This window comes from Megalops cyprinoides, chromosome 24 (genome assembly GCF_013368585.1).
Source record: "Megalops cyprinoides isolate fMegCyp1 chromosome 24, fMegCyp1.pri, whole genome shotgun sequence".
NCBI lineage: Eukaryota > Metazoa > Chordata > Actinopteri > Elopiformes > Megalopidae > Megalops > Megalops cyprinoides.
Window position 1 is genome coordinate 17,401,984 of NC_050606.1, and position 19,390 is coordinate 17,421,373.

At 43.2% G+C, this 19,390-nt stretch overlaps 1 protein-coding gene across 1 annotated transcript in view; it reads left to right on the forward strand.

Annotated features, from left to right (window-relative positions):
- Positions 1–15,314, forward strand: part of LOC118771572 (cell surface A33 antigen-like) — a 121,435-nt gene extending 106,121 nt beyond the window's left edge. Inside the window, exon 5 of the mRNA XM_036519578.1 lies at positions 15,165–15,314. Coding sequence (XP_036375471.1) covers positions 15,165–15,314 — 150 coding nt within the window. The remainder of the gene's footprint in view (positions 1–15,164) is intronic.
- Positions 15,315–19,390: the final 4,076 nt, after the last annotated feature.

Consider the following 19,390-nt stretch of genomic DNA (forward strand, 5'->3'; position numbering starts at 1 on the left):
TGAAACCGTGTCCATAGGCCTGCATTTTTGTACATATTCATTAGCTTTGTTTATTGCATAGAATCGCACTGTTGCTGTTAGAGGCAGCCTCCCCCGCCGTCTCCATGTTTTAATAACATTTCAAATATGCAAAGCATCTGTCGGATTCATTACCGCGACAGCGTCTGAGGCCCTCATTCCAGATGGACTTGCACGTCGTCCATCAATGCTCATGGTTACAAATTGTGATGGCTGGCATTTTGATGTCCTTGTCAGTGAGTTATGGGGGTTTGTGAGGATTCCAGGAGTTTACGGACAGTGCTGTTGTAGACCACACTTTTTGTTTCATTTGAACCGGCATAAATGTTAGCGGTAGCGGTATCTCAGCTCTCCCTATCTTTGGAAGAGTGTAAGATCTTTGACGCAGTCTTGCTGTGGGGCCATTCATGGGTCATTCATGGTTTACACCCCTCTGTGTAAGAATCCCAGAATCCACTTTAGTTAAGAAGAATAACACTCACCACCATATCAGGGTTAGGGCTGCCACTTCAAATAAGGCACTGGAATAATTACTGGAAATTGGACAGTCTGGAGTTGACAGGAGAATATAAAGAAACATAAGAATTCAAGAATTTGATAGATGAGAAGACATCTGTGAGGAAAAAAAAAAAACATAAGGCAGGATGCAAAGAAAGACACATGCCATTTGTGATAATCAGAATCAACATCCAATGAATGTGATAAAAAATCCACATTTTAAATATTAAAATATATTATTAACTCATTTACCTTTATATGTAATACATACAACCCTCCTTCAAGAGTAAAATCAATGGAAATAACATCACACACACACACACACACCTAATGTTATCTAAATAATAAGAGGTCCATGTGGATCTCTGTTGGTTAGACATCAATCTGTCTCACAGGATTTATGACCGTTGGAGGAATAACAGGAAAAAACTAAAGCTATCATGTTGCTGCATATTTTTTTCAGGTCCTTCACATCATATTACCATAGGATCATTTGGAAATGAACAGGTTACATGCCCACAGAGGAATGGAAACATTTGTATTCTGCTTTTGAGAAGCAAGTTGCTGTGAATTGGTGTGTTTAATGTTTTATCAATGGGTGTCTTAAATTACCAACATCACATACGTGAAGAAAAACTAGGCTAATTGCATATTTTGTATCTAATGTTATATGGTAATATATGTATTCTATGTCACTTGATGATTTCATTCATTTCTTAATTGATTCACTGACGGTAATGTGGGTTATTACAGATTTTAATTTTGAGCTAATTGGCATTGATCAATTTACACCTAATGACTGGAATTATATCACGTGAGTTGCTCATGTTATTGTATTGAGGTGAAACTGTGTCACCTGACAAAGATCAATTATTGTTGCAATTAAATTTCTTCTTAGGATGACAGTATTTCACTGTCACTGTTGCATTTTAACTACAAACAAAAAATCCTCCAGGATGAGGTATTATTTTTAGCACTTAACCCAAAATGTACAGAAAAAGAAAGAAAAATATGCAACATTAATTTCATTACATTACTTAAGTTACCTGTCTTGCATGAAATGGGAGTAAGCCAGTAAATAAAAAAGTCAGCAAATATCTAGTTCTAATATTGCAACCTATAATAAGTGTGCTATTTACAACTTGAAAGATTATTTCTATCACGCAATACTTTGCTAGGTGTAGTCTAGACCCCTTGTGCATCAAGTATTTAGGAATTAAATCTGAATCATAACAGTAAAATTATCCCAATGCTACTGAGATAAAGGACATTGTGCAATTAATGCACATTTGCACTTGAAATTGGGCTTTTTTTTATTGTGATATGTGCCATCATCTGCATTGGTTACAAACGATGTTCTGCAAAAACGCTGTTCTGTTGTTTGTGATATAATTTCCCTGAAATGTATTTCCAGTTCTTAATTAATTAACAGAACACCCAGAAAATGTGGACGATTACCATGGTTACTGTTCTTTATCTAAACCGCATGCTGTTTACTACGGCCAGAATAATGGGATGTTGCACCGGAGACATAAGACTGCAAACACAGCCACTCTGTAATCACATTTAGCTGCTGTCGCATCATGCTGGTGCCACAGGAAGTCCATAAAAATCCAAGTCAAGTTGCCATCAGCAGCGGGGGGGGTCGTGATTTCCTTTGCAGATTGGATTCTTACAGTATATAATTTTGCGTCTCCGAGAAAAAAAAATAAAACTAACTGGGGAGGAAGTAAAATGGATGATAGTCGCCTCTAGATTTGATTTAACATATTGTATAATTTTCTTCGTGATCATTTTTTTTTTCAATTAAGGGAACTGTGACCCTGAAAAAGAAACCCCACCATTTTCATCATCCACTGGTAAAACACGGCAGTGCCATTACTTTGGCTGAGTTAGTCAGTCAGGCAGTTACTAAGGAACGCCACTCTAGGGTGGCTTCCTCCAACTGTTGTAAAAAAGTCAATACCTATTTGGAAATGAACCTCGGGGAAAGTGTTTCGTTGAATGTACTGCACCAAGTACACATGGAATCAATGGCCCTTAAAAGACTGATTGATAATGTCCAACTAAGCACTTTCCATGGGGTTGATTTTCTCATACAACCACCCGTTTGAAATGAAAGCCAGCATGTGAAAAAAATATGAATGGCTGCTCGGCGAAAGGAAGCCTTCCCAATTTCCAAGCTGTTAATACATAGAAAGTGCCCTGAAAAATTCACTCTTCAACTAAAAGAAAATGAATTTTTCAAATCAGAGCTGATTTAGCTCATCCAAAATGAAGTGTATCACTGTCAAAAGATTGCTGAATAAATCATTGAATGTATTAATATTTTCTGTCTAAAAAGCACTGCCAAGCTTTCACAGGCAAATGAAGAAAAGAGGGCCCTTATAGATTTCCTTCTAGATTGACTGTTATAGAGTTTATAGAATGCAGCAGAATATCCAAATTTCTGAGACTTTCCCCCCCTCCTTCAAGGCTTTTAAAAATCAGCATGCAATCGCGCAGCTGCCTGCAGGAAGGTTTTCAAAAACTAGACATGGGAATGAACTTGCACAGGATAAATACATTTACATAAATTATCAGTGTCAAAAGAATGACATTTGCTTGTAATTAAGGTGCCGAAAATCCATTTTCATAAACAAATACATAATTGGAAAGACGCTAGGAATCCATTATCCTGGCCTTTTGATAAATTCCACGATAGGCAGAATAAATTTGAAGGGGGAGAAAAGGGGAGAGGGAGAGAAAAGAAAGAGAGAGAGAGAGAGAGACAGAGAGAGGAGTTTTAGTTTGTTTGTTTTAATTACAGGCGATCTGCTGTGTGAAGGCCTGGTTGCGTTCATAAATGGAAGCGCCGCTCATTCTGAGCAGCCGGCTTCCTACGGCCCGTTTTTTGACGCGCCTCCCAGTCTGAATATGTGAGTCTTGCCAGTGGCTGCGACATTAAGAAGCTCCTTTTTTCTTTTTTTTTTTCTTTTTTGCTTGTCAGGACTAATTGCGTGTTTGCTAATGAATGACAGCCTTGGCAGGACACTTTTCCATCAGCCGAGGCGCCCAGTCAGACGGAATCTCGGCGACAGCCCAGTCAGGAAGAAGGCCCTTAACGAGGGGAAATTAAACTCCGTCGATATCAAAACCTGCTCACCGAGGCAGGCGCCCGACTGTGCCACCACCCCCGGCTCAATCCTCAAAAGGCAGAGGAAGCCGGAGCGACCGCCAACGGAGTCCCCGCTAATGCGACCAGATTGGTTTCTCTCTTTCGGTTATCGATGCCGTACATAGCATACCAAAAACTACAGTGCTCATGGTAACACCCTCAGTTTAATGGGATATGAAAGCATTCAAACATTTTCCTTTGCCATTCATGCATGCTGAATCCACTCAAAAGGGTACAAACCAATTCTAATCCATACTAAATGTGAACTGCACTGTAGACGTATCCATGCATCCTGTAATCCTATAACCCTTCTCGATTCACCTCCCCACATGACCCACTGGTCCAGGATATTTCTAGAGAAATTAATTTCACCTAATCCACACCTAATTTGTAAAATAAGTGATTGCCAAAGCGCACCGATGATGTCTTCCTACAGCAGATAGGGGTATTTGTAAACTTTTAAATAATGTCTGCGTTGTATACAATGTAAGCACAGCATACTTCACACACTCCCCTGGTGTCAGCGTCCCCCATCATTCTCTGCGGATGGGCTAATCTCATTAATTACGTGGGCAGGCTGTCAGCCTCACCAGTGTGCTGGCTTCCTGGAGCTTCAATTCCACAGGTTTTCTCCCCCGGTGACTCAGTCCATACTGGCCCTGCCAACGAACTCACGGTGGCATGCAGAGCCTAGGACATTTGTATTAAAAATCCACCCATTCACCTCAGACACAGTGTCAACAAGATGTCAAACAACATGGGGATGAAATAATAATTATTATATTAATATATTAATTTTATATTAATTATTATTATTAATAATAATAATAATAAACTCTGTTAATTTGGTCATCCTGAGGCCAGGTGATCCACAGGCTGCTCTCACCATTTACAAGCCCAGGTGGTGCCAGGCTGCCTGGTAATGTTCCATAAGATGCCATATAATCTGTGAAAAGTCCTTTTTTCAACGCCATTTTCCATCCCTGTCTAAATCATGGGGTGGTAATGGGTCAGGCATTCCGCCGCTTGTGATATTTCTGTCCACTTCATAAGTGAATTCAGATGAGATCTTTTGTAGCTCAATGATTTAGGTGCTTCATAATGGTACCATAAGGACAGGGCATTAGACAAATCAAAGCTTCCTAGAAGTCAGTTGTAAAACTACAGGTGGTTTTCAAGAGATCCTAGCTAAATCTGAGAGATTACCCCATTTCGTTTTATTTTCAGCTAAATGGTATATTCAGCAGAACAGAGATATAGTATATCCCAGGATAACCCTTAAAAATATCTAGTGAAGGCCACTTAGCTAATGGAAAAGAATTCTGATACATTAATAGACTCTAAAAAGTACTATACTCTACCATGAAGGTATCAAAGTTTGAGACCTCGCCACTGCAAGTGTGTCATATCATCATTTCATAAAAACTGAGGCAGTTTCAGTGCATGAGTTGTGCATTACTTGAGAGTATGTTTGCATGTTGAATAACAATTCATATAGTCTTTGCTCTCCTTAAGCTAGACATGAACTTAGCTATGTGGCTTCTTAGTATATATGCCATGCACGGTTTGTTAAACTTGCACAAACTGCTTGTTAGTGACAGCCCTAGGTGTCACCAACCCTTACTGAAGCTGCCTAGCTAGTAGAAACCTTTGAGATGGAAGATTTCAGGGGAGCAATTTACAGGACTGCATAGTCAAACTGCAGTTGACTTAGTTAGCCTGCTGTGTTTTCTGGCTAGGAGTGTATCTCTTACTAGGAGTGTATCTCTTACTAGGAGTGTATTTAGCTGTAAATGATACATTTTTTTCATATCTTTCAAGATCTATCTCCTTTTGTAGCCAGAGCAATTGCTCCAGAACAGAATTGCCATGCTTGTTTGTATTCAATGACATGACGATTTGGTGATGTGGTGATTTTCAAAAATATTCCAGCCCTCAGATCCTGAAAAAAGTTTAATGTTTGCAGTTGTGTATATCTTTTGTTTATATTTTGTGCAGTTGTGATGCACTGTTGAAGCACAGTTTTATTTAACTCCACTCCTCCTATTAGCATTTTTCTTTTCATTTTCTCTCTCAGCTGTGACCAGGCAGTGGCTCAGATGCCTACCTGAGCTAGGCACCGCTGCTCCGCTTGGCAGGAACTCAGAAGGTCTGAGGAGTGCAAAGCTTGAGAGAGAAAAAAAGAGAAAACATTTCCCTTTCATTAGCCGCAAAAAACTTTGTTATTTATGTTCGGGGGCTTTGTTTATTGTCCATACGCTGGTGCCTCATTAGGCTTAATCGGCTTTAACCCCACGCTTCTGCACTGCCCTCTGTCAGCCACCGGCACCCCGCTAAATTAGTCTCATGTTGTTCCCGGGCCGAGCGCGAACAATGCCCGTACAAATCATCTTCTGCAAAACCATTAAAAGAAAGGAGGGAAAAAAATATTAACATAACTCAATATGGCAATTAAGATAGAAAAAAAAAAAGGCGGCCGTGGCGGCGCGAGCATGGGGGGGGGGGCCTCGGGGGGGTGGGAGAGGAGCAGCCAGCCTCTGCGACTCCCCTGGCCTGGCCATTCGGCTCATCTCCAATTAGCTGTGAAAGTCCCTTGATTAAAACCAACCCACGTGTCGTACCTCCCCCCCAGCCCCCCCCCCCCAAAAATACACACACACACACACACACACACACACACACACCACCCCCGTCCCCTCATTATTCTGCTGCCTAATTTTCAGATGTTGCTCGCAGTATCTCTCCCGAGATACGAAGCTGACTTTTAATTACGCTGCTCGCGCAGTGCTCCGAGTTGATAAGTTTGAAGGACAGGTGGCTCGGGGGCATCTGCCAAAAAAAGAAGACGGAGAAGTGTGTGTGGGGGAGAGGGGGTGTGGGAGGCGGAGCGGGAGAGAGAGGAGAGGGGAAGTCAGTGGCGTAAATGTGAACGCCACTCCTCCGGGCCGTGTCCGCCTGGGAGGTCAGCCGGAGCAAGCAGGTGCCACCGTTGCCTCTGTCCTTGTGCATCACAACAAGGGCAAGGAAACATGGCTGCGCTTGTCGAGTCTTCCTTTACTATAAAGGAACGTCTGTTTGTCACTGAAGGTGGCAACCCTGATAGGTGGCGGCTGGGCAAGATACACCCACAGAAAGACTTTCAACAGCAGCAGGGTGAGCCAACTAATTAAAGGGCTGAGGAGAGCCAGACCTCACAGGGTCTTTCCATGTATGGTGTCTCCTCCAGACCACGTCTTTATAACAGACACGATGAAGGCGACCAGCAACGCCTGGGTTCATTGACCTCCACCTGTCAGCAGGGCCGCCACTGCTGCCCAGAGTGCTGAATATCTCCCAGGCTGTGGAGTAGCAGCAGGACCATCTGACAGCTGCCATCACTCCCGGCACCACAGTCTATTAAAGTAAGCCATGAAAAATCTAACAGAGTTTCATGTATGTGAAAATATACTGTACATTTTAGATATGCATATGAATCATTTTCACTTTATTAAATTTTGTGCATACATGGATTTTATGCAACTATACATACATATATATTATATACTACATTGCATGTATTAAAGCAAATCAAATCATTTAAGTATTTTAGTAATGAATACAGCAATTTCTTATTAAATGGAAATAAGGATTTCCTGTATTCTGAAACTCATATCTGTCCATAATCTTTTCATCTAAATTAAGCTTCCTTTTTATTTACTCAAACATTAGTATGAAAACTCAGATCACAGGCAGTCCAATCATCTAATCTTGCTCACGGTATCACTCTTTGATGCAAGAATATCATAAAAAGGCTTCTTCAGCATTCCCTCCAACAAGCTGATAAGGCCTTGAGTGTAATTCCAGCCTTTATAAGTTTGTCACACTGAAGTCCCCGTTCAGGGATGTCTGGATTAACAAAAATACATGCTGGCAGAAACTGAGTGTAGACTGCAGATGCTAAATCCATACTAAGAAGACCTTGTTGGCTCGACTTCTCTGCTGGCTTATTCAAATGAATGTGGTCTCATCAAGTTTAGCACTAATCATTGTCCCTGAAGCCATCAGATAAAGACACTGTGTATAGTTGGCAAAGGGAGACCCCTCTAATTGCACCACCTGTATCTCATTTTATTGACTTCTTTGTCTGACATTGAAATGATGTTAGATAGCACGATTTTTAATTCATCCACCTGTTGATGCGCTGTCTGCTTTCCACCCCCGTCTTATGAGGTAGACGGCAGCCAAGTGTCTCTTTTGTAGTGCTACTCCTCTGGGGAAGAAAAAGAAACATTACTTGGACACCCACCCTGCTTTCAACCACCATGCCCATGGCAGAAACTGACGAGATTATCTGATGCGGTTTTGGCCGCATACTGGATAGAATGAGCATCCATCAATATCCACTACCAAATGTCCGAGAGCTCAGAAGTCTTCTTTCAGAATGTGTTCTCCTCACAGCCTCGGGAGAGAGAGGCAACTTGGGCGTGAACGGGGTGTAAAAGCAGACGTTTGTGCAAAGTGCAGGAGCTGTATCTTAATTAGGCGAGATGATGTTGGATCAGTTTCAGTCCGCGCGAGAAAATGGCCAGGGATCCAGTTCAGATTTTAGGCTACCTTGGCGGAGATCACAGTGCACCATCTACTTGACAGCTCACCGAGGCAAGACCTGAGTTTCAGTGGACTTCAGAGGCTTTTAAACATGAGGCAAATTGCATTTGACTGACAGCTGAGTATAATGCTGAAACACTGCAAGAAGAAAGTGAGGTAAGATGTACAAACCAATGCAATAACCAATCCAAATTAAAGAGTTGCACACATAATATGCCTTTCCATTAGACCCTACCATCCATCCCTACCTGCAGGGCCTCCAGGTATCTCTTCAACTGAGAACAACAGCAATAAAGAACAATTATTATTAGTTTTTTTTTTAATTTATTTAAATTATTATTTCACCAAAAGGCAAAAACTCAGGCCGGGCTCCAGCCCCATAATTCTTCTCTAAATGATGACAAAGACTGCCTCAGGGCAATAAGAGCTCACTCTAAACCCCTCCCACCATGAAGTTCAGGTGAGCATCAACTGACTCAGCACTCAACCCGCAATGCTTAGAGAACTGTCCGTGGTGCTGAATGGCTAGATTTAATTCCTCGACCAGGGTGGGAACCCTACAATAGGCTCATTACCTAAACACAGATGTTATGCACACCCCTCGTCACCCTTGATAAACAACATTAATGCGATTTTTTTTTTTATTGTTCTTAGAAGTGTTCCGTCTGGTTTCCCTCTGCCCCCCCCCCCCCCCCCCCCCCACGCCACCTTGGGTATGCAACAACAGGAAAGGGCTGAACAACTTTGTATGTTACTTAAATAGCCCCATTAAAATGCAATTAAATGTTGATTAAACTTGGCATGAGGAGACTTGAGCAGAAGTGTGCTAAAAACACCGACCAAATGCATGTCCCAACAAAGCGTATGTGAGTGATTCACACATTAATGCTTGACCAGGGCAAAGAAACTGCAATACCAGGACCGGATGTGCAAAGAGTTTCACTCACACTAAGCTCTGGAAAGGTGTTGAATATTGTTTTTGTTATTTTTTGTATGTTATTTTTGATGGGAAATACACATTTTTAGAAATACATATGTATTTCATTTTCCATTTGACACGTGCATATAGAAAGTTTTGTATTTTATACATAGATGCATATATAAAATTAAAAACTTTGACCATGTACATGTCAAATGAGAAATGCAAGCTGCAGCATACTTCCTTTTGATGATTTTATTGGTGGATTTTTAATTTAATTTCATGTTTTATGAGAACAAACACACCAGCATTCACCTTCCCATGGTTCACACAGTATGTCATATGCAGGTAAGCCTTTGTTTCAGACATGACGAATATGATTTGAAAAAATCTATTTTGTTTTTGCTTGTTTATTGTGCCCTATATTAGAAAATATCATACAAATCAACTGCGAGGGGTGGGGTGATGGGGCGGGTTGACATAAAAATCTGGTTAAAATGAACAGTGAAAACAAAACTCCTGAAAACAGTGATACAAAATTATACAAAAAGAGAAAAGTAACTCCTAACCATGACATAACAGAGTAAAACTGTGTAAAACTTGCGTTCATGGCTTTGCTCTGCTGTTTTAAGGAGACATAAGGAACCTCCTCGAACCACTGCGTGGATCTCACGCTGGAACATTTCTGTGGCACTCAGTTCCAAACAAAAGAGAACTGTCAGGGGTTCAGCGCAGCCTCTTTTCCAATGTTCTGCGCTAAGCTAAGGTGTTTTTGGCAGCTGTCATCTTGATTTATGACTCATCTTTGTCTGTCTCCTCCACACTGACATCTCTAACAATAATACATGCCTGAGTAGAGAGAGCTAGTGGCTTCTTGGAAGACGTTGACTACAATATCGTTGACGGGAGAGCTTTGGCTGTCGATGGCGGTGACAGAGGAAGGGGGTGAAATCCTGGTGGGAGATCAGATGAATTTACTGCATGTTCAGTGCTCTTTGCTTGTGGGAGGGCTGGGACTGGTCAGTGGACACGTGCAGTTATGACATCTGTGATACTCTACAGCTGTTTCTGTCCTTTGATTGAGTGAGAAAAGAAAGACTGGGGCCCCAGCAGTCACCATTAATAACTGAGACAATGCACTCAATGTGTTCTTTTTCATTTGACTGAGGGGTCCTGGTCACCATCTTTATTTAAATGCACATTTACTCATCTGACAAATACTGTTTCCCAGAGTGGCAAAGTCAGGGACAATAGCATTCTGTCTGTGGCGATGCCATTTGGATCATAGTACAGACTGAGACTGGTATGTTGGAGCTCTGGGAATGCCTTGCTCGTTTTAAAAAATGGCAGGTGAAAAATTTTAAGCGTAATGTTGAATATCTGGATCTATTGACGACCGTACTGTTGATGACCATAAGTCCAGTGCATTGGTCAACCTTAAGTCACAGAAGGCTAAGCAAATGTGCCCTTCCCCAAGGTCTGCAATATTATACAAAAATGCATTTATGTATTAATATCCCAGACATGAAAATAAGATCATGAACTTCTGCAGATCTCCCATGTTTACCCCTGAAGCTATCTCCTGAAAGAGGGGAGTCCTTTGCACAAACAAAAGACTGCAATTTGTCAGGTTAATTGGAAGAATTCATCCATCACTAATGCATGGTCAGCCATTTCCTCCATGGCTAAGTTGATATAAGTCAAATGTCACCAGGCACATGACATTTCAGGGTTAGATACACAAAGATGGGGACAAATTTGTCAAGGTGTGAATGGCCTGGGCCAATGGGGCACTGTATAATGAAGAGCGGAATGTTCATGGTTTGTTGGGTTGCTGACTGAAATTCTGTCTGTCCTTTAGATAAAGCCAGAATCACACAAAAACCCAATCCTGCTTTTCCCCAAAGGCTGTATATCTTGTCCATTGGGGGTAACTCTTGTCCGTAATCTATTGACTGCTATTCAGCCAGTAAAGAAAGAGAGTCAGGGAGATTCATGGGGAGTCACGCAGTACTTTCATACTTTTTTTACTGTTTAATTATTGTTCATTGTCCTGTGCCATTGTAAATTGTAAATGTTTTACTATTTCTCCTTGGCCTCGACTCTTTTGGAACAGACATTCTAAATCTCAGCAAGACTATTTCCTGCTTAATAAAATCACAAAAAGATTTTTTTTTTTCTATTGTGTGATTGCAAATGGAGGGACCTTACCAAAGAGCACAAGGTCTGTGGAATATGAAGCACAAGGGTAGAGCAAAGCCTGTTGATTGTTCTCTAAATCAGACACAGAGGCAATAACAATAACAGGAGAACCAGGCCAGAGTTGCATAATGGGAATGCAGAACCATTGCAATAGTCACATCATAAACGGTCCCTGTCAAATTAGGACCCAGAGATCACTGCCAAGACGGGTCAGTTGGCTAATACCCTGCGCCCAGTTCCTTGTGCAAAAGATGCCAGATTATGTCTTTAATCTCTTAGTTATATTTGTAAGTGTTTAAACATGGAAGAAGCAGACATCTGCATTATTCAGTTTTTTAAATATCACTTAGGACAATATTGTGTTTATTATTGTGCTTTCATCCTCAGGCAAGCCACATAGCCTAAGATTGTTTCAGTAAATGTCTAGCTGCATAAATGTAAAATATGTAAAATTTAAGATCTCACTGTGCCCAAGAATAAGAGCTTCTCCCAAGCAAATTCAAGATAAAACGCTAACAGAGAAATCAGAAGAAATAAAAAGTGACTGCTTGATGTAACTGGAGTCTTATTTTCCTCCTCATCATACTAGATCATTAAGTTATGAGCAACAGAAGAAGACAGTCCAAATAAATGACCGGCATGAAACATTTTGCTGTGTAATAATGTATGGAAATGGACTCATTAGCATTTGGCCATCGGTTTGCATGTAAATGATGGTGAAAGTTGTTACACCTCTCATGCTGGAAGCCTTTTGGAAGCTCTTTTGTCATGGTGGGCAGAGTGATTGTACAGGAGGTTATGCATGTACAAACACACATACATGGATGCACACACACAAGCATGCGCATTTCATCCAGTTCATTATGTTAGCTTGTGTTTTGTGTGTCTGTGAGTGTATGTGTGTGTGTGTGTGTGTGTGTGTGTGTGTGTGTGTGTGTGTGTGTGTGTGTGTGTGTGTGTGTTTGTGTGTGAGTGTGTTTCCACTCACTACCCGTCCAAACATTTTAATTCATTTGTTAAGACTGATGTTGTGTAGCTGCCCAGCCTGTCACTCTGTCTGGTTGGAAAACTGCCTATAATCTAAATGTCAGTGACTCCAGTTGACACATGTGCTTATCTTTGATGAGGCCCACCAGAAGACCCTGTCAGGCTACACAAATGGGGGAGGGGGGGGTCCACCGGCTGTAAAATCACCCTCTGGCACTATAGTCCGGGAAGTGACGTCACTCAAAGGTCAACCCAGCAGCTCTACCACTGTCCCACAAAACATGCTGTCCGTCTCCGTCCCCCCTCCTCCCCCTCCCCTTCCCTTCCACCCTTCCACTCCCACTCCAACATGAGGGGAACCAGGAATCAGACCGCCATCAGATCACTGCCGCTTGTTGCAGAAACCCCAGGAATCACGGCCGAGAAATGGAAAAACACCAGTAGAGTTCCGCCAATAAGATTGAAATCAGGCCTGGATTAGCCGTCGCCGCCAAGCGATGGAGGAGTGGCTTGAGAAATGTCACCCTGGCCGCCACGTCCCGCAATTACCCAACCTAATCTCCCGGCTCTGCCGTGTGGCATTTCAGCTGCCGGTGATCTCTGAGCAGACAGGAGTCTGTGCTGCTCGTGCGGCTTTCTGTCATAGATGATAACCTTGACCTGTGTATTAGGGCTGCGCTTGCATTTGTGTCCCCAGGCCTAATCTCCCCTTTCTCATTTTCCAGATCCAGCTTCACGTTATTCACTGCCCCCCCCATCCCCCCGTGGATAGTGGCTTATGCTCTCGTACAGAAATTGTAACAGAGTCTGTCAACCGCCACATTCTCTAGAGTTAACTTCTCACAGCTCCGACACAGAACGAGTCTTCCGCTTCTCAATATGTTCAGCCACACAGACAAAACAAAAAGAGCAGGTGCAAAAGCTTCTTTTAAGCAATGTAGCGCAATGTGGAGAGATGCAGAGTTTCATTCAATAACCCAAAGTTTACAAGTGAGAGCAACCAATAACCAGGTAAACAGCCATTTTGTTATTTCTTAAGGAATTAAAGAGATAAGTAATGAGACATGACTGAAGACTTGTTTTCCTACTGTGTGACCCAAATTTGTTTCACAGACAGTCTCAACCAAGGCCTCTTAAGAACAGGGCGTCTCACAGAAGGTGAGTACAAGAGTCATGAAATATTCAAGCAGTGGAAAAAAAACGTTACATTACAGGTTAGAGGAAATCTATGTCGGGTCAGCCACAAAGGGAGGGAATATGGGTGACTGGATGAGTAACTAAAGAGTGAAGAGTGAGAGGGAAGCCGAACCAAAACTAATGGCCCCCGTTTATTTCTCTACCTTGAACACTGCGTGTCGGCCTCACAAACAACTTCAACCTGCTTGGCGGGGTACCCTAAATCACACCTGAGATGCTTGTCCCCGTCAGTGACGGCCGTGACAAATTGGAGATGGCTGGTAATGGCACATCATTAACCCATCCGTCCATGCGGCCACCCTCAATGCTGCCACTTTCAGGTGGCAGGAGACCAAAAGCCCCAATCTAAATAACAGTCCATTCAGTCAGGATTTGTCCCAAGTGTACGGCTCCCTGTGCCACGGCAAATGAGAGAAAGATTGCTTAGATAGAACAGCATGACCCTTTGTGCTGTTATTTGAAGATTTATGGAAAATGATCTATCGGGCAAAAGCAATTTGAGGGAATCATATTTTCACGGTTTACTTTGCATCCCCAAAGGTCTTTTGCTAATATTATTACTATAGTAGAATGTTCATGTTTTCAGGGATGCAAACTGTTAGAAAGAAAGGTTATTCGACAGTGCTATTGCAGCCTACAGCTATACACATGAAAAGGAATGGTTTACGTGTTTGCAGTATGTATGTATAAATGGAGCCTGTGTAGAGGGTCAGCTGCGGGAGTTACCCTGAATCAGGATGTCTCCTAAGCAGATAATTGAAGTTCCAAATGTAGATTCAGGAAGAGAATTTACAGACAATTAACCAAACCTAGTTAAACCAGTCCTGTCCACCTCCTCCACCCATCCCCACCCTTATTTTTCCCTGTTTATGATGTCCACACAGGGGGTCAACAACCTTGACCAGGTTTGTTCTCCTTGTTTGACTCCAAGCCAAGTACACCTGTTAACCACATCAAATGCAACCTTCACACTTTGATCATGCGGATATTCACAGCGCCTTGAAATAATGTAAGACCTGATTGATTCCCGCTCCACCTGTTGCTTCGCCGCCCCCTATTCCGCAGGTCCGTGTTTCATTACAACCGCGGCTCCATTCACCTGATTTGTCGCGCCATTCCCATGCTCACAGGCCCATTAATCTGTGTTAAACACCCGCGGGGCGAGAGGCTGTCATACCTTCCCATGTTTCCCCGTGTAACTTATTACGCCGTGAGGCCGTAAGAAACACATTCCCTTAATTAAAACGGAAGGGGGTTACGTGCGCGGCAGAGTCGCTCGCCGAGGCTTCGTCTCCCCCTCCCCTTAATTGCGGCGGTCTGTAAATGTATCCACGTGTAATCAGATTGCCACGCCATCAAGTGCCGCTGATGTAATTTCCTGTCATTAATTAGGACGGGCCTCCGAGTGCATCACTTAGATTAAGGAGTGCGTGGGGTTGGGAGGGGGGTATGTCCCATTGTGGAGGTAGCGAAACTGCGCCGTGAAAGCAGACCTTGCAAATGCGCAGCGCTCACCAGAGACCCCGCACTGGATCGTGGGCGCGTCACCACTTTACGCGGTCTACTTCCTCTGAACGGAGGTCCTCGCTTCCTATGCAGGTCGGCTCCCCCCAGGGCTTGGAGCCCGGTGGGTACTACCACTCTACCGAGACCCTTTTGTTCGCCCCTGAAACCGCATTTTCGCCCGGGCCCCGGCCGTTTAAGTGCGCCAGGTCCCCTCCGCTCGTGCGCTTCCCCGGCATCGCCTGAGCGTGCCTGAGCTAAATGGGCCAGAATAAATCTAATGTGCAGGAATTGATTGTTTTCTCCGGCTCCTTGAGTGCAAAGCGCTTGACCTACATAGCGTGCAACGCTCGCGGACTGAAGAGCGTGTGTTGGGTACGTGGGGGCCCGCGGCCTCGTTCCTCCATTAATTGCGGCCGCTGGAAGAGTATCAATCACAAGGAACAATAAAAAATGTACGCAAGCAGTCATTATTGATTTGGTGGTGGGTGTGGCGGGGGGAGCTTAACAAGGACAGAGAGTCTTATTGGAGTGGTCTGAAATTGTTGAGTTAATTTTCCGAGATGGGAGAGGAGTTCTGCTTAATCTAGATTTTTGGCTGAGGCAACAAGGAATATGATAATAACTCTGGCAATGAAACCGGGGTACTTAAGTTATACATTTCGTTCCATTATGCATTTTTTAAATAGCACAGCGCAGTACCAACCCACTCCCACCCCCCAAGCTGTCCCTTCTAAACAACGAACAACGGCGAGATACCTTAATAAAGAAAAAAAAAATGAAGAAAGTGCTGACAAAAGCCTTTGATGCAAGATATTATATCTTGCAGGGATTCATATCTAAAGGGGCCCAGGGAGAAGGGGAGTGAGTGCAGCGCCGTCTCTGTAACGACGGATAATGATGCAGTTTCATTTCTATGTGGCCTGGGAACAGTGTGAGTGAGAAGGATGGAGCAAGGAGACGATCAGAGGTTACCACGTACATGTGTGTGTGTGTATGTGTGTGTGTGTGTGTGCATGTATTTGTATTTAGCTGTGTTCTGTGAGTGTCTGTGTGTGTGTGTGTGTGTGTGGGTGTGTGTAAACCTCAGCAGAAGTCTTTGGTGTTACTAAATCTTTTTGGTAGTGTTTCACAAGTGCTTCACAAGTGCTTCAGTCTCTTGATTATTTATTGAGTTAATATGATTGTGTATGAGGTATAGTTATTATCAGATATGGTCTGAGTGTAGATTTTCACATAGCATCCCCATTAATATTAATGGTATATGATACCCTGTCCCAATAATATGAATATATTTGATATGTTCACTTATCATGCGTTATATGTTTAACATGCACCTATATCCTTATAATGATATAATGAGTCATAAGAGCAGCATTACCTTACATTAAACGGTTTAAATGGTGCCCAACAATACTCCGTAACTACAATGTACTAATGCATGCTAACAAATTCATAGTTTATATGAGATACGCAATAGCAGCCCACTACAACAGATTCCACTCACGCTTTGAAATGATGAGGTGGTTATGCTACAAAGAGAACCATCTTTAAACCCTAAATCAGTTCACAGCACTGCTTATGGTGAATGACCATGTTTTTTCCAGAACACCTCCAAAGGGGACATTGGAAAAGGATGACATACATGGGTCAACATGCTGCCAAACAGATGATATTGTTGTGGACTGCAGCTACAAACAGGACGTGATCTGGACGCCTGCAAACCCGTGAAGCGCGCAGCCGGACATGCGGCGGGGTGAAGCAACCCCTGAGATGCGGCGCATCAGGTTGGATCATGGGCGTACGCGCAGCGGTGAATCTGTCTGCTCACCTGGTTTCCGCGGCGCCGTCGTGGCTAAGCTAATCACAGAGGCCTCCTCACGAGATGTGCCTGTCCCATCACGGGGGGGGACCGCGAGAGGGACGCAGGCGAGGCGAGACGAGTCACTCCAAATGCACACAGCCATGCAGGGACATAGGGACTAACATGCACATGTGGGCCTAAATGCACATGTACGCGCCCACAGAAACAAACACAGAGATGCTTGCAGAAGCAAACAGACTCTGACAAAGGCACACATGCCCGTATGCACACACATACACACTCAGGTTAGAATTAACGAAAACTGACAAATACACAGGCACACGCATGCACAGACACTGACAAACACATAAGGCTGCCAAAAAACATATAAACACACAGAGTTACACTGACAAACGTCCTTGCACACAGGTACATTAGCGTACATACATACAACCAGGAACACAGAGAACACACAGAAATATTTCACACGCAGACACAAGTCTAACTCACTGACAGAGGTGTAATGCACACCTCCTGAAAAAGACATACAATCAGTTAAAAATTCTCCCTTTAAAATTTCAAAAGATGCCCTTTTTGGTTCTTTATTTTGTTTGTTTTGCCATTAATTAGCTGTATTGTTAAATTAGCAGTGGCAATAGTGAGACAACACTGGCATATCTCCCTCACCCTATTAGAAATATTCAGAACTTTCCTTTTTTTAATTTAAAGTGCTTGTACAGTGTTGCCCTCATCGGTCATGCTTGAAACTGGCAGCTCTGCAGTCCCGCACAATATCCTGTCTTCACGCCGCCGTCTCAATACCTGTGTCAGCCCATGTCTTAATTAGCGCGCACTCTCCCGCGGTGCCCCGCTTAGACACCCGTCGCCCCTGGAACATGATTATGCATAAGCGCAGACAAAAGATAAACTCAAGAGGGAACCCCGGTCCGACTAACAGCCGGGTGCAACATGGCCGCGCATCTCCGTCAGACTCAATTAACGGCTTAATAATCGCCGCATGCTTGTGAATGGGATGTTCGACTTAACCGGTTTATTGTTGTCCACGGATATGCAGACGCATGGGGGGGCACACGGTGACAGACAATGGAACAGAGGTGCACTCCTGGGCAAATTAAAACAGCTGGCCATGCAGTAACACTAACAATACAAAGGACTAGCTAATGAGCTGAGAGTGAACTGAAGTTTGAGCTACTCCTTGGGAGACGGCGGTATGAATAAATATTTGTAATTATGTGCAGGTAAAAGTGCTGTAGAAAATCAATTTCGGAATTCTACATACGACTAGCTCAGAATGAATCCTGCAGGAGAACAACAGCGGCGTGCTGTTATCAAATGACTAATATTAACATTCATTTCAATTGTGGTATTTGCATCTGGCTGTGTGCTTTACCCCCTGAAAACTGTGAGAAATCACTGTTTGACACAAGGTACAATCAAAATTACAGCTTGATTGCATTCCTCCCGAGACCCTATCCCTTACTTAGGAACACTGACAGGTAACACTTCCTTACCTCGGCCACAGACAAGGAAGTAATAGAATAATTCTCAGCGTGAGAAGCAAGAAGTGGCAGGCCACTGTGAGGTGGGGGTGGAGGGCAAAACCATGGCGGTAGTCAGGCAGTTCCACGTTCTGCCACAACTGCTTAAATGCATTCGTACTTGCTTGGCCGCATAATACTGCTCCGATGCCGAGCCACATCAACATTGTGTGTGTGTGTGTGTGTGTGTGTGTGTGTGTGTGTGTGTGTGTGTGGGTGTTATCACTCAGAGGACGGCAGCTCGTCATCCATGACACAACTTCCATCTGCTGTTGATGTTGTCCTTGTGTGTGTGACACATGGCTCTATCCTTGATTAGGACCGCGTGTTTTCAGAGACAGTGGTGTACAGCCTCTCCACTTATTTATCTGATATACACTACAGGCCGGGCCCAACCTTTCAGATAATCGAACGTGTCATTTTCAGAATCTTACTGAAGAGCTAATTTAGGGAACTAACTCCCTCTCAACAGAATGTATTATAAAGCAAACCATTCCCATTGGTGCCCCGGCAGGAGTGGATTTCAGCTAGGCCTTCTGCTGAAGTTTCCCAGTCGCAGCATGAGGCCGGTCACTCTGGGACTTGCAAGGTGCCCATCAGGATATAAAACCAACGATCGATAGTGACCCTGTCCCCACAGGAAGGTTAACGAGCACAAATCTGTGCACCAACTTCCGCGCAATCTCCTTTTGCCTCCTGGTGACTGAAAAAGTTCTATCAAACAAAAATAATGAAAAAAAACACACCACAAATGTGTTGAAATCTAAAACTCTGAGTCTTGCAGAGTGTTTTCAGAGTTTCACTCTTACCTTACTGTCCATCATATGAGGATTGAATATAATGTTTTCCAAATGTTGCCAAATGCTTAATTCTATTTTCATCACAGTCATCATATTTTCACTTTATGCAAAAGTGGTCCTTCACAAATCCTTCATAGTATTACACAGTGTATACACACA